The sequence below is a fragment of the Oncorhynchus clarkii genome, chromosome 31 (genome assembly GCF_045791955.1).
Source record: "Oncorhynchus clarkii lewisi isolate Uvic-CL-2024 chromosome 31, UVic_Ocla_1.0, whole genome shotgun sequence".
NCBI classification, from domain to species: domain Eukaryota; kingdom Metazoa; phylum Chordata; class Actinopteri; order Salmoniformes; family Salmonidae; genus Oncorhynchus; species Oncorhynchus clarkii.
Window position 1 is genome coordinate 32,415,535 of NC_092177.1, and position 17,006 is coordinate 32,432,540.

The 17,006-nt window shown below is 41.5% G+C and overlaps 1 protein-coding gene across 4 annotated transcripts in view; it reads left to right on the forward strand.

Annotated features, from left to right (window-relative positions):
* Positions 1-17,006, forward strand: part of LOC139390554 (large neutral amino acids transporter small subunit 3-like) — a 40,450-nt gene that overhangs the window by 12,263 nt on the left and 11,181 nt on the right. For all 4 annotated transcript variants that reach the window (XM_071137753.1, XM_071137754.1, XM_071137751.1 and 1 more), the window contains one exon: positions 36-112. In XM_071137753.1, coding sequence (XP_070993854.1) covers positions 36-112 — 77 coding nt within the window. The remainder of the gene's footprint in view (positions 1-35; positions 113-17,006) is intronic.

Sequence of the window (17,006 nt, forward strand, 5' to 3'; positions counted from 1 at the left end):
TTAAACAATGCTTTGCTGCTCTCTCCTCTTATCAGGGCTCTCTGCTCTCATCTTTCTGGCCCTCTCCTTCAACGGCTTCGGTGGCATTTGCTTGACCTTCACCTCCCTCACGGTGAGACACACAGACACACAGACAGACAGACAAAGGAACAATATTTCACTGCGACACTGTTCTCTACACTGTTCAAACAAGACGGGCTGAAACCCCGCCCCCTGTCACTTAACATACAGACAGTTCCTCCACGCTGTGCCTGTTTCTCTCAGAATGCACTCAACAGATTCTTTCAAAACAGCAACGAAACTACTTTCAACATTGCTTCTAAATATGAATCCACATATTTTTTTCTATTATAATATTTGTTTGTGTATCTTGCTCTTTGCGAAATGCGAGTTAGTCTAAGGAAGCTAGCATGTGCCTAATGCTAATCGCTTACTAGCTAGCTGCCCTTTAGCTAGGGCAAAGTAAACGTTAGCTCTAACACAGGTTGCTACCTGTGGTAGTGTATATCAGCATGTTTGTGCAATGGCGTCTTCTGAATCAGATAGCCTATTCTAAAATCTTTGTCTAAATGTAACATTTATGCATCTATTCAAATGATATTAGGGTCCTCTGAGAAACACTGACCAGCACTTTGGCTCCTATCCTGTCATAACACCTACCTGGATTTTCTGTTGTTATGCCAAAGAACACCAACCATAGAGTAATCATTCTATTAGATGTTGCCCATATTGCACTAACAACCTGATAGCCCGACTTTCATGCAAACATTTGGTGGCTTAGAAAGGAAAAAGGATATCTTCTTCAGATGTGCATCAGAAGTAAGATTCATATAGGCCCAATGTTGGCTACGTCTAAATCAATAAAACATACATCTGGTGCTCCTACATTATGTGGTGCTCCTCTTTTTTAAAGTTAGGAGCATCAGTGCTACCAATAGAACATTTTAATTTATACAACTGGTGGGTGTAATCCTGAATGCTGATTGGTTAAAACCATATTCCAGCCGGTGTCTATTCCACAAGTTACCACCGGCTAAATCTATGACATTAAAATGCCTATTTACTCTGTTTCATCCGACTGCTCAATCCACTGTCTCATCAGCCCAGCCATGCACTTTATACATTTGAACTCCACTATAAAAAAGCATCTACACATTTAGACAGACATTTGATTTTCAACAGTGGAGATTTGTATAAACCTTGCTGTCTGTCTCTGGCATTTGCAACATTGTTTCAATATTCAAATTCGATCTCCAGCTGTCCCATAGTAATGAACGTGTCGGGATGAGACCGACAGGCAGCGTGTCTCAGTCAGTTCAAAAGCATGAATCAGCTGGCATAATTTGTATGGATATATACAAAGAAATGTCAATTGAAAAAAGGTCAAACGAAACAAAGTGCAGCTAGTTTGCAGTCTTTCCAGCTTCAATTTGACGTGATTGGGTTAGCTGTGTTGTCTAGCTCCTCTGAACAACAGTGTCCTGACGAGTGAGCACATTTTCTATGCCAGGTGAAACCGCGCCTCATTAGTTCATTGTCCTGGATGTATTCAAATAAATGTCACTAGAAAACAGCTTATGCGAATGCAGCTACTTTGCTGTTATTCTGGCTGCACTGACGTAACAGTAAGTTAGGCGTAGTTGGCTAGCTAGCAAGCAAGGGATAAGAACGTTACCAGCCAGTATGGCAATGGAACATTTAGAACCAACAACTGAGTCTCATCCATAGATGCAGAACAAAAAGACTGAACAACTGGGTCGTGTCTCTAGCAACCGAACCGATAGAACGAATGACCAGCCAGCTTGGGTAGGAACCCTAGATTTGTGTCAAGGCTCTTGGTGAAGGATGAAATAGTATGAATAAATTCGTCAAAATAACGTTTCTAATGAAAATGTCGATCATTATTTGAATATGTTGGTAGCCCGTTGTATTAAAGTGATAATGCCCTCAAAGCCGATGTTTGGAGGATATATTGGCACTGTTAACAACAGCCGTGCCTATTTTACATATATATCGTCCAAACACTGGCTTCTCCGGCATTGTCACTTAATTAGAGCCGTGGTTGTAGGGCCCTATAAAATCAGTTATCTTTAGCTAAATTCTAATTTCCCATTTTTGTATTTTTCTTATTTACCTTGTTTCATTCAGGTTTTACTCAATCACACTTTTGTGATTATTTTTTATTATATATAAGTCCACAACAATGCTTAAACCACATCGGGAGATCCCTTTCGAGGTCTGGAAACAGTAAAAACAATTGCCCTTTTAATTCAATTTTGCACTGTTTGTCTAGCTGTGTTTTTTATGTGCTACACATTTGACAGTGTAGGCTACATACAGTGGGGCAAAAAAGTATTTAGTCAGCCACCAATTGTGCAAGTTCTCCCACTTAAAAAGATGAGAGGCCCTGCGATACAAACAATTATACACTGCTCAAAAAAATAAAGGGAACACTAAAATAACACATCCTAGATCTGAATGAATGAAATATTCTTATTAAATACTTTTTTCTTTACATAGTTGAATGTGCTGACAACAAATTCACACAAAAATGATCAATGGAAATCAAATTTATCAACCCATGGAGGTCTGGATTTGGAGTCACACTCAAAATTAAAGTGGAAAACCACACTACAGGCTGACCCAACTTTGATGTAATGTCCTTAAAACAAGTCAAAATGAGGCTCAGTAGTGTGTGTGGCCTCCACGTGCCTGTATGACCTCCCTACAACGCCTGGGCATGCTCCTGATGAGGTGGCGGATGGTCTCCTGAGGGATCTCCTCCCAGACCTGGACTAAAGCATCCGCCAACTCCTGGACAGTCTGTGGTGCAACGTGGTGTTTGTGGATGGAGCGAGACATGATGTCCCAGATGTGCTCAATTGAATTCGGGTCTGGGGAACGGGCGGTCCATAGCATCAATACCTTCCTCTTGCAGGAACTGCTGACCCACTCCAGCCACATGAGATCTAGAATTGTCTTGCATTAGGAGGAACCCAGGGCCAACCGCACCAGCATATGGTCTCACAAGGGGTCTGAGGATCTAATCTCGGTACCTAATGGCAGCCCCCCAAAGAAATGCCACCCCACACCATGACTGACCCACCGCCAAACCGGTCATGCTGGAGGATGTTGCAGGCAGCAGAACGTTCTCCACGGCATCTCCAGACTATGTCACGTCTGTCACATGTGCTCAGTGTGAACCTGCTTTCATCTGGGAAAAGCACAGGGTGCCAGTGGCGAATTTGCCAATCTTGGTGTTCTCTGGCAAATGCCAAACGTCCTGCACGGTGTTGGGCTGTAAGCACAACCCCCACCTGTGGACGTCGGGCCCTCATACCACCCTCACGGAGTCTGTTTCTGACCGTTTGAGCAGACACATGCACATTTGTGGCCTGCTGGAGGTCATTTTGCAGGGCTCTGGCAGTGCTCCTCCTTGCACAATGGCGGAGGTAGCGGTCCTGCTGCTGGGTTGTTGCCCTCCTACCGCCTCCTCCACGTCTCCTGATGTACTGGCCTGTCTCCTGGTGGCGCCTCCATGCTCTGGACACTACGCTGACAGACACAGCACAGCACCTTCTTGCCACAGCTCGCATTGCTGTGCCATCCTGGATGAGCTGCACTACCTGAGCCACTTGTGTGGGTTGTAGACTCTGTCTCATGCTACCACTAGAGTGAAAGCACCGCCAGCATTCAAAAGTGACCAAAACATTAGCCAGGAAGCATAGGAACTGAGAAGTGGTCTGTGGTCACCACCTGCAGAACCACTCCTTTATTGGGGTTGTCTTACTAATTGCCTATAATTTCCACCTGTTGTCTATTCCATTTGCACAACAGCATGTGACATTTATTGTCAATCAGTGTTGCTTCCTAAGTGGACAGTTTGATTTCACATAAGTGTGATTGACTTGGAGTTACATTGTGTTGTTTAAGTGTTCCCTTTATTTTTTTGAGCAGTGTATAATTCTGCCAGGTAGGGGACTTTGCAGTCAACATTTAATTAGGAAGATTTTTGGGAAAGACTTCGTTCAAATAGCGCATAATGCCTGAATTCCGCATCGCAAAGATTCAACCAAGACTTACATTTACATTTGAATCGTTTAGCAGACACTCTTATCCAGAGTGACTTACAGTTAGTGCATTGATCTTAAGATAGCTAGGTGGGACAACCACATATAGTGCCTTCAGAAAGTCTTCCCATTTTGTTGTTACAGCCTGAATTCAAAATGGATTAAATATATATTTTTCTCACCCATCTACACACATTACCCCATAAAGACAGTGAAAACATGTTTTTAGAAATGTTTGCAAATGTACATAAGTATTCATACCCCTTTGCTATGACCCTTCACAGTGAGCTCAGGTCTATCCAATTTCCTCTGCTCATCCTTGAGATGTCGCTATAGCTTAATTAGAGTCCACATGTGTCCAATTCAATTGTTTGGACATGACTAGTATTTCTGTCTGTAAAAAAATATATAACTTTTGTGGGGAAAACTCATTCTGATTGGCTGGGCCTAGCTCCCCTGTGGGTGGACCTGGATCCCAAGTGGGTGGGCCTATGTCCACCCATGGCTGTGCCCTGCCCAGTCATGAGAAGTCCATAGATTAGGGCCTAATGAATTTATTTCAATTAACTTATTTCCTTCCATGAAGTGTACACAGTAAAATCTTTGAAATTGTTGCGTGTTGCGTTTTATATTTTTGTTCAGTATATCTGGCCTGAATGCTAAACCAGGCACGACTCATCATCTGTCTAACACCATCCCTACCGTGAAGCATGGTGTTGACAGCATCATGCTATGGGGAGGCTTTTCATTGGCAGAGACAGGGAGACTGGTAAGGATAGAGGGAACAATAAATGGAGCCAAATACAGGCAAGTCCTTGATGAGAACCCGCTTCAGAGTGCAAGGTGACCGGAAACATGACCGAATACAAACAGTGTAGCTATTCCCTCCGCAAGGCAATCAAACAAGCTAAGCGTCAGTAGAGAGACAAAGTAGAATCTCAATTCAACGGCTCAGACACAAGAGGTATGTGGCAGGGTCTACAGTCAATCACGGATTACAAAAAGAAAACCAGCCCCGTCACGGACCAGGATGTCTTGCTCCCAGGCAGACTAAATAATTTTTTTGCCCGCTTTGAGGACAATACAGTGCCACTGACACGGCCCGCAACCAAAACATGCGGACTCTCCTTCACTGCAGCCGACGTGAGGAAAACATTTAAACGTGTCAACCCTCGCAAGGCTGCAGGCCCAGACGGCATCCCCAGCCGCGCCCTCAGAGCATGCGCAGACCAGCTGGCTGGTGTGTTTACGGACATATTCAATCAATCCCTATCCCAGTCTGTTGTTCCCACATGCTTCAAGAGGACCACCATTGTTCCTGTTCCCAAGAAAGCTAAGGTAACTGAGCTAAACGACTACCGCCCCGTAGCACTCACTTCCGTCATCATGAAGTGCTTTGAGAGACTAGTCAAGGACCATATCACCTCCACCCTACCTGACACCCTAGACCCACTCCAATTTGCTTACCGCCCAAATAGGTCCACAGACGATGCAATCTCAACCACACTGCACACTGCCCTAACCCATCTGGACAATAGGAATACCTATGTGAGAATGCTGTTCATCGACTACAGCTCGGCATTTAACACCATAGTGCCCTCCAAGCTCGTCATCAAGCTCGAGACCCTGGGTCTCGACCCCGCCCTGTGCAACTGGGTACTGGACTTCCTGACGGGCCGCCCCCGGGTGGTGAGGGTAGGCAACATCTCCACCCCGCTGATCCTCAACACTGGGGCCCCACAAGGGTGCGTTCTGAGCCCTCTCCTGTACTCCCTGTTCACCCACGACTGCGTGGCCACGCACGCCTCCAACTCAATCATCAAGTTTGCGGACGACACAACAGTGGTAGGCTTGATTACCAACAACGACGAGACGGCCTACAGGGAGGAGGTGAGGGCCCTCGGAGTGTGGTGTCAGGAAAATAACCTCACACTCAACGTCAACAAAACTAAGGAGATGATTGTGGACTTCAGGAAACAGCAGAGGGAACACCCCCCTATCCACATCGATGGAACAGTTGTGGAGAGGGTAGTAAGTTTTAAGTTCCTCGGCGTACACATCACAGACAAACTGAATTGGTCCACCCACACAGACCGCATCGTGAAGAAGGCGCAGCAGCGCCTCTTCAACCTCAGGAGGCTGAAGAAATTCGGCTTGTCACCAAAAGCACTCACAAACTTCTACAGATGCACAATCGAGAGCATCCTGTCGGGCTGTATCACCGCCTGGTACGGCAACTGCTCCGCCCACAACCGTAAGGCTCTCCAGAGGGTAGTGAGGTCTGCACAACGCATCACCGGGGGCAAACTACCTGCCCTCCAGGACACCTACACCACCCGATGTCACAGGAAGGCCATAAAGATCATCAAGGACAACAACCACACGAGCCACTGCCTGTTCACCCCGCTACCTTCCAGAAGGCGAGGTCAGTACAGGTGCATCAAAGCTGGGACCGAGAGACTGAAAAACAGCTTCTATCTCAAGGCCATCAGACTGTTCAACAGCCACCACTAACATTGAGTGGTGACTGACTCAACTCCAGCCACTTTAATAATGGGAATTGATGGGAAATGATGTAAAATATATCACTAGCCACTTTAAACAATGCTACCTAATATAATGTTTACATACCCTACATTATTAATCTCATATGTATACGTATATACTGTATTCTATATCATCTACTGCATCTTGCCATCTTTATGTAATACATGTATCACTAGCCACTTTAACTATGCCACTTTGTTTACATACTCATCTCATATGTATATACTGTACTCAATACCATCTACTGTATCTTGCCTATGCCGCTCTGTACCATCACTCATTCATATATCTTTATGTACATATTCTTTATCCCCTTACACTTGTGTCTATAAGGTAGTAGTTTTGGAATTGTTAGCTAGATTACTTGTTGGTTATTACTGCATTGTCGGAACTAGAAGCACAAGCATTTCCCTACACTTGCATTAACATCTGCTAACCATGTGTATGTGACAAATAACATTTGATTTGATTTGAAATGACCTTAGACTGGGTGGCAAAGATTAACGGGACAATGACTCCAAGCATACAGCCAAAGCAATGTTGGAATGGCTTCAGAACAAGAATGTGAAAGTCTGAGTGGCCCAGCCAAAGTACAGACTTGAATCCCATTGAAAATCTGTGAAAAGACTTGAAGATTGCTGTTCACCGCCACCCCCTATCTAACTTAACAGAGCTTGAGAAAATCTGCAAGGAAGAATGGGAGAAAATCCCCAAATCCAGATGTACAAAGCTGATCCAGACATACCCAAGAAGGTGCTTCTACAAAGTATTTCCTCACATTCTATTCATTTGCTAAAATGTCTAAACATGTTTTCACTTTGTCATTATTGGGTATTGTGTGTAGATATGTGAGAAATCTATTTTGAATTCAGTTGGTCACAACAAAATGCGGAATAAGTCCGGGGGTATGAATACTTTCTGAAGGCAGAGTAGCCTAGTGGTTAGAGCGTTGGACTGGTAACCGAAAGGTTGCAAGTTCAAATCCCCGAGCTGTCGTTCTGCCCCTGAACAGGCCCACTGTTCCTAGGCCGTCATTGAAAATAAGAATTTGTTCTTAACTGACTTGCCTAAAGGTAAAAATAAATAAATAGTAAGAATGATTTACCTCAATGTAGCTATCAGCAAAGTCAGATCTAGTTTGTTTTTTAAAATGTATCATTATATGAACTAACCGTTTCTGGAATGTTCTGTTTTTTTTCCATCAATTATATAGCATTATTACAAACAAACAAACAAAAAATCACTGGCCTAACTGGGCAATTGACGGATAATTGACTGACCCGGAAGGTTAACAAAACCTCCCCGGGCCCGCAGCAGCCCTGTGTGTTGAGCCAAGCAGTATTTTCAAATATAGGTCAAATGCATGGGTTGTATTTGAGTCAGTGTATTTGGGTATTTTGGGTATTTTCAAATGCATTGAAATATTCAACTACTTATCTTTTATTTGAAAAGACATCTGAATACTTTGAATGTATGTGAAAGTAATTGAGATATTTAAAATAGTATTTGAACCCAGGTCTGACCCATATCACTGAAAAAACAATATAGGTTTTGGCCTGTTTGTATGATGTGCCAACAGGTGTTTTTGCAGCACAAATGAAAGACAATTACCCAGTATTGATTGTTGAGTAATATGGTGGTGGTCAGCGTCATAGAACTAAGAAGACAGAGAGTGTTGTGTTGTGTCTGGAAGCTATTTGTTTGTGTGTGTGTGTGATGTGGTGTATGCACGTCATCTGATATGGGGCACCTTGTCTGTGTTTGTCTTGGGCAACCAGTGTGCTATTATTACCCTACTGAAGGGCTGTGTATGTTAGTCAGGTGTTGTTTAGTCTGTATCTTAGTCAGGTGTTTAGCCTTTTTCCGTATGGAAATTGTCCCACTTGTGCCTCCCACCAATCGTAAGCCCTGACTTGTCACACATCCTCCTCTGCTCCGCCCATCCACCTCTACCCAAAACACACAAGGGCGCCCTCCCTCCCTCTCATCTCAAAGCGTTTTTCCATTGTCACACATATACACCAATCTTGCTAGCCATTGACATTCCCTCTTCTCCATTTGTCCCTTTCTGACCCCTCTGATGTCTCTGTTTTTCCAAGCGGTTCTATATGTGACAGAGATTAATATCTGAGACGTATAAAGAGAATCTAATAGCAACAACTAACATGGTTAGGTTCTGGACAACGAAAGAAAGTTGAAATGAAAACCAATAGAGCAGTAGAAAATTATGGTTAATGGTATGAGGAAATCTTTATAAAATAATTGCCTCCATGTTTCTATGGTTGGATTTTGGCTAGGCTACTCTAAAGCAAGGTAAGACATGCCTCGTTATTTAAAGTAAAGTGGAACGTTCAGGTTTCAAACAATTATGCTGCCTCACGCTCACATTACAAAGTGGTGGGTGGTGCTCTGATAGCCTGCCTACTGTTGACTATAGCCTGCCTACTGTTGACTATAGCCTGCCTACTGTTGACTATAGCCTATGCACTGGAATGGGAGTCGCACTTTAGTTATGAGTTGAGATTGAGAAATACAAATAGTAGCTATTTTTAGTTGTGGCCATCAAAACAGTTTTTAACTTCCGATTTACATTTAAGAATTTATTTGTTGTGCAATGACGACTGGGCTAACAAAAGCACTTTTCACTCCAGTACCAGCTTTTTTCCCCCAACTGGGCTCTGTATGCTGTGCGCATGTGATAAATAAGATGCTTGACAACTAATGAAAATACACATGAGCCAATTTTAATTCCACTAAATGTATGCAAATTAGACAAATAAATCATGACCGGTCAAATGCATTTTTGGCGGCTAACCGATTAACGGTTAACTGTTAACATCCCTAGTTAAAGGGGTTATATTGAGTTAAGGTTGTGTTTAGGATTGGCTGGTGGACAATTGGCATTTCATGCTATGTATAAGAGTAGGGCCAGGACTTTACCAGGAAAACACTAGACTATAACTAGGGCCTAGAGTTGTTCCTGGTCAGGAAAACCTCCTGGCCAATTTTAAGCGGTCTGAGGCTGAGCCGGCAGGTGATTGCTGTTCCGTTTTAAGATCTCCTATGGCAACCGCCACATTCCTCCCAAGCCCCCCCCCCCCCCCCCCCTGTGTCTTGAGAGAGACAAACAGACAGACTGACAGGACCTGAGAAAGAGAGAGGGCAGATGAGACAGAGAGGGGTTTGAAAACAGGATCTTTAACTTTAACTTGGGCCCAGAGTATTTCCTGGTCAGGTTATATGGTCAGGAAACCCTCCTGGGCCTACAGAAGGGGGTGTAAGACAGAGAGAGGAAGAGAGTACTCTCAGCTGTGGTTTAGTGCTTCCTGCTAGGGGCGTGAATTTTTAAATGAAATTGGAATACTTAATGTTAACAAAAATCCCAAACTGAAAAAAAATTAAAATCACAGTGCAGTTATCACAAAACATATTATTTTGCTTGTTATAGGCTATAAAGGCCTGGGGAAAGAGGTGAACTTTAGGCTACTTTGGTCAATTTCTGAGGCATGCGAAACAGATTACCAAGACATATGCTCACCATGTTTTTTTTGCCTCCTCTCCCTCGCGCTGGCTTGCTTGGGGCTTCATTACATCGATTCTGTTGCAAAATGTTTCTTAAACAGAACCAAACCGGAGGGACATACTTGAAGTTGTCCAATAGAAACTCAAATCATGGCACTCAGAAATGGGAGTCGACGAATCAATTTAGAGTTGACTCTGCACCTCACTATCATCGTTGTTGACAGTTGGAAAGGCAAGCAACATGTTAGGAGAATTAAGTTCTCATGTTCTTTAACCAATTAAATTAAATTACTCAGTCTGTTATATCAGGATTTGTAGGATACTGATAGAAATAAAAACAGACAGAGGCCCAGTCTACAATAGTCAAATGTTTATTTACGGGAACGTTCTGCCTATCATTTCTTGTTCATTGGTCTATATACCTCACATTTCGTCATAAATGTCCCTCTCAGATACAATGGCAATAAAGTGATGATGAAGACAGCTTGGCTGTCGAAACATTGGTATTACATTTTTGCATCTGAGCTCCTAGAGTGTGCGGCTCTTTTATTTTCAATATAGTTCACAAGCCTTCTCACATTGTCTGCCACCTGTTAAACAATCTACTACAAGCCCAAGGTATCTCCCCTCCCTGGGTGGGGACAGAATGTCCTGTAAGGAACACAGTATTCCAGCCGGTCTGACGATAGCTCCAGGAACAGAAAGCGCTTGTTCGAATTCTTGACTAAAACTAAACACATTATATTCAGTGTTATGATTATAATAAGATTCATACATTAATACAGTGACGGGGTAGTATCCTGTTCAGTTATAGTTCTACGTTAAATGTATGCATAATTTAGTCATTATTCATAAAAATCCCATAACAAACAGCAGCAAAGTCCTGTATGGCAATGCTATGAGAAGTTAAATGAAAAAGAAATGCAAACTTTGCAAGGTGAAATTGAGGTACATGTGTGGCCCTAGAAAATCCATAAATTTGTCTGCAAAATCACGTTTTAATAGAAAAACAACAGCATTGGAAGTCCACAACAATGCTTAAACCAACAAATGGCAACTGGATTGGTGCAAATAATCATGATGTCATTCAGCCGGGTAGGCATAGGCTATTTTGTAGTTCACCTTTAATTGAGAAGGTTTTGGGGAAACCCTTTCCATCTACCCGCAGACGTTTATCATTAGCATTATTGCTAACGGCTACACTGAGTATAGACTAGACATACACGCACCACACACACAATTGCCGAGATGCTTGTAAATTCGGATAGCCATCCATGCTTAGCCGTCATGTTGGTGCTAGCAAGATATTAAAAAAAAAAACAGGCTAGATGGTGCCTAGGTATCAACAGCCAATCGAGTAGGAGCTGGAAACTTGAGTGAGCTTTGGTCAATAGCAATGAGTTGTCAGAGTATTTGCATAAAGTTCAGCTTTCCCTAATTTTCACGTCTCTCTCCCATTCTCCGCATCGACCAACGGTCCCCGCCCACTTAGCTTCCTTCATTTGAAAAGGAATGGGCTTCCGTTGTTTTATCGTCCCCAACGTGCTATGGATTTCTTGTGAAAGACCGGGGCGTTCCTGTGCCTTTTCAAAAAGTTGCAGGAAAATACGAATCACTGATGCATTTTGTGCATGTCTTATGATTTAACTTGGGTACATTAATAAATTTTCTAATAAGTTCACTACATTTTTTTAATACTATTGAATTCTGTTTTAATGTCAGGGATTCCGTGATTTTGGCTAGAATAACTTCTAGGACCCTAGTAGATGGTAGTACAGGTGCAATGCTTAACCATCTGAAAGGGATGCACGGTGAGACCCAAACCTTTGCTGCTAGCAGCGCAGCTGCATTGTGAATTCACATGGAATGCTAAATGGAAAACAGATACAAAAATGGCTGTTTAAACGTTAAGAAAGAGTGAAGAGGCCAACTGCTGTATAATCTCTTTCTTTGGTGACGCTAACATCAACTACACGTTTTGTCTCGCTCACAGTGTCATTCTTCCCTGTCTCTTTCTCTGTTTCTCTTAGACACATTTACACCCATATTCTCTTTTCACAGATGTGCTTTTCATATATGTATATATCCTGGAATGCATTTTCAAATCCATGTCAAATTTCCAGTAATTCACATGAACATGACAGACTGTATGGTCTGTCAGTAAACCAGCTACACTATACAGTGCTTTCGGAAAGTATTCAGACCCCTTCCCATTTCCACATTTTATTACGTTACAGCCTTATTCTAAAATGGATTAAATTAATTTCTTAATTTGTAGTTAAAAGTTGTAGAAACTTCAAGGATGATCAATGGAAACAGGATGGATCTGAGCTCAATTTTGATTCTCAGCAAAGGGATACGTATACTGAATACTTATGTAAATGTAATGTGCACACACAAAAATACACTTTTTGCCTTGTCTTTATGGGATATTGTGTGTAGATTGATGAGGCGGGAAAAACAAATTATTTTAGATTAAGGATGTAACGTAACAATGTGGAAAAGGTCAATGTCTGAAGATCTCCCGAATGCACTGCATATACACAAGTATGTGGACACCGCTGCAAATTAGTGGATTTGGTTATTTCATCCACACCCGTTGCTGACAGGTGTATAAAATCAAGCACACAGCCATGCAATCTCCTAGACAAACATTGGAAGTAGAATGGCCTTACTGAAGAGCTCGGTGGCTTTCAATGTGGCACCATCATAGGATGCCACCTTTCCAACAAGTCAGTTCATCAAATTACTGCCCTGTTAGAGCTGCCCCGGTCAACTGTAAGTGCTGTTATTGTGAAGTGGAAACATCTAGGAACAACAGCAGCTCCGCCGGGAAGTGGTAGGCCACAGAATCTCACAGAACGAGAACTCTGTGCAGAAGCACGTAGCGCGTAAAAATCATCTTACCGAGATTGCAATACTGACACAAACTGCCTCTGGAAGTAACGTCTGCACAATAACTGTTTGTCGGGAGCTTTATGAAATGGGTTTCCATGGCCGAGCAGCCGCACACAAGTCTACGCGTTGGCTGGAGTGGTGTAAAGCTCGCTGGCCATTGGACTCTGGAGCAGTGGAAACGTCTCTAGAGTGATGAATCACGCTTCACCATCTTGCAGTCCGACGGACAAATCTGGGTTTGGCGGATGCCAGGAGAACCCTACCTGCCCCAATGCATAGTGCCAACTGTAAAGTTTAGTGGAGGAGGAATAATGGTCTGTGGCTGTTTTTCATGGTTCGGGCTAGGCCCCTTCATTCCAGTGAAGGGAAATCTTAACTACAGCATACAATGACATTCTAGATGATTCTGTGCTTCCAACTTTGTGGCAACAGTTTGGGGAAGGCCCTTTCCTGTTGACAATGCCCCCATGCACAAAGCGAGGTCCATACAGAAATGATTTGTCGAGATCAGTGTGGAAGAACTTGACTGGTCTGCACAGAGCCCTGACCTCTTCCCATCAAACACCTTTGGGATGAACTGCAGCAATGTTCCAACATCTAGTGAAAAGCCTTCCCAGTAGAGTGGAGGCTGTTATAGCAGCAATGCAGCAATGGGGGGTCCAACTCCATATCAATGCCCATGATTTTGGAATGAGATGTTCATCAAGCAGATGTCCACATACTTCTGGTCATGTGGTGTAGGTCATTCCTGTCTGCTAAACACACATGTTTCCACTGACCCTGGCAGTCCAAACAGGGATGTCGTGCTTGAAGGACATGTGTTAAATGTGTGCTTTATGGGCTCCAGTCAGAGAACCAGTGGGAGTATCTCCTCCTTCACACACACACACCATACAAACAGACAGGTGCCGAGACGCTCTATCTCACTGTGCTGTACAGTTAGGTAACAGGCAAGCGTTAAGACTGGCATTTAACATGGCTAGAATAACTTTACTTTGACGTTTGTAAGAGATACTAACTTTTCTCTGTGTGTTTTTAGCACATGGCCCCTGGCATTCACAAAATCTGCCAGAGATCATCCTGGGGTATCTGTAGCGTTACACGTTGTCTGCAACGCCAGGATGGGAAATATTTGCCTTCTAGGAATCCATCAATGAGGACGGGTGTTTCATGTGTCTTTACTGGTCCAGTGTCGTGTCGGAACACGGCCAGGAACAGCCTGTTGTTGTGCCAGACCTGACTTCTCTGACCTGACCCTAGGGAGACCTCTAGGCTCCAGCAACACACCAACCTGGTGACAAAAAGATCACAACTTCCCCTCGCTCACACCGTCACGTTTCACTTTCAGTCGGCACGAGTACTACTGCTCATGGGAAGAAAATATTGTGTAAAAATATTTCCCTAAACTCTCAGATTCAGTTATGCAAATAACTTCAATGGGCATCTTGACTTGTTGAAACTAATGTTAAGTTCGTGCTGCAAGATTGCTCTGTAGTCTGCACTTAATAAGTAAATGACTATCATAGGGATCAATTTGGTATGAGATCCTGAGCATGAAGAAATTATCATAACTTTTTTAAATCAAGGGACATTGACACTGCACGTCAGTGTCGCTGTTATTCGTTTACGCATCGTTGATGTATGGTTGCTGATAGTCTGCTGAGAATGGCCTAGCTCATGAACTCTTATTGAATGTCGTTGGGTCTAAAACCATTTTTAATTATGCTTCCATCCTTCTGTGTCTATGACATGTCTGTTATTAACTTTATTAAATGATAGGAAGTCGTTTTAGTGTGATACTTACTTCCCCTGCCAAAGTGATACTGTAGGCCTGTTTTACTCAATACCTTTGTGCCCTCTGCTGTTGAAATTGCATTACTGCAAGACTTTTAAAACAAGACTTTAAAAAAATATATTTTTAAAAATTTTATTTTTATTATGAACACAACAAATACAACAAAAAAAAGGAATATAATATATATATATATATATATATATATATATATATATAAAACAAGAGTACATAAACCTAACAGAGGGGTATTACATATCAAGCTTTATTTTCAATTTGTTAAATACTTTTATGGTGCGTATTGCTATTGTTTTTACATTTACTGATCATTTCAAAATAATATTTAAATTCTATCTTAAATAATGTGAAAAGGGGTTTGTTCTCTGCCCACTTCATTTTATGGATAAAGAATCTTCCATGAAAGAAGCAAATTAACAATGAAAGTTAAATCAGGGTCTATATAATTTGGTTCAAAATAAAACACTATCAGTCTTTCAAATTAACAAATGTTCTTTTAACTCACACCAAAATCTTATGACATAAGAGCAAAATAAATGGTCAAGAGTCTCTGGGTCACAATCACAAAATACACATTTGTTATCAATAGCTATTTTAAATCTGGTGTATAATAAAGGTCTATACAGGGCAGATTCTATGAATGAGTTTGTATAATACTTCTTTCACCTTATTAGATATACAATATTTACCAGATAACACGTTGTTCCAGTTCAATTGTCCTAGGGCTGCATTCCAGTACATTTTAGCAGAGGGAATAGTAACATATTGACAGTTTCCTTATATACATGTTATTACATTTATAGTTTAAAATGTCAATTCCTTCTAGTTGTATTGAGGCTACAAAATCCTCAACAGTTGCACTTGGAGTACTGTTATATTCTCATAAAAGAAGAATAGCACCTTTAGGGACAGCTGTAACAACAATTTGATACTCCTCAGGAGTGAATGTAACATTGTGTGTTCTAATAAATTCTGGATAATCATATAGTTGTCCATCATTATTCAATAATTGTTTAACCCAAATAATGTTGTCAAACCAGTTCTGGAAAAACAGACTTGTTTTTATATTTGTCTTTATTATTCCAGATTGTATACCTATGAGGGGGAAAATTGTTTCCAAGTTAGAAGTAGTTGTTTATGAAAGTTTGCACACTTAATAGGGATTTTACCCATATCAAAGTTGCATTTGAGTAAGAATTCTAGACCAATTTGTTGGAATATTAAATTAGGGATGATATTCCAAATGCAATCCTTATTTCTTAAATAGTTTTGTATCCATTTAATCTTAAAGATTATATTAGAGGATTTAAAATCCTAAACATTCAACCCTCCCTCACCTTGGGGGCTACATATTACCGCTTTTCTTAAATAATGAGATTTATTCCTCCATATGAAGTTAAATAATTTAGTATCAACCATTTTAGTTACTGACAGAGGAACATCCAAGGCAAGGGAGGTATAAACTCATCTGGACCTTCAGAATGATAAAAGTACACGTCCAGATAAAGAAAGATCTCTTAATGACCAGGAGTTAAATCTCATTCCAATTCTACAATGGGAAAGAAATATAAGTTGGCCCTTTCTTTCTGATCTTTGCTAACTGTAATACCAAGATATGTGATCACATCTTTTACAGGGATATTACATACTGAGTTTAAGTCGCATCTTTTCAACGGAAATAATTCACATTTCCTAATATTCAGAGATAAACCTGACACATGTGTGAAGGCATTAATACACTCAATAGCTTTCTTGATTTCATTATGATATTTATTTTTTTAAATGGTGGTGTCAGCCAATTGTGAACATTTAATCTCTGTTTTGTATCTGAATACCCCTAAAACTATCCTTATTTATATGAAGTGACAACTTGTGTGACCAATAAAATAAGAAAGGAGAAATTGGGCATCCTTGTTTAATTCCACGTCTAATGTCGAATCTTTGAAGTTCCATGGGATAATTTAACAGAGCTGTTACTATTATTGTAAAGTGTCTTAATTACACTTTGTAAATATTGACCAAAACCAAAAAATCAAAGTCTCAAAAAGAAAATAATGTTCAACTGTATCAACAAATAAAATAAAGCTATCTTCCATAATGTGCTCATTGTCGTCTATCAAGTCCAATACTAGTAGAATATTACATATTTGTCTGTCCTT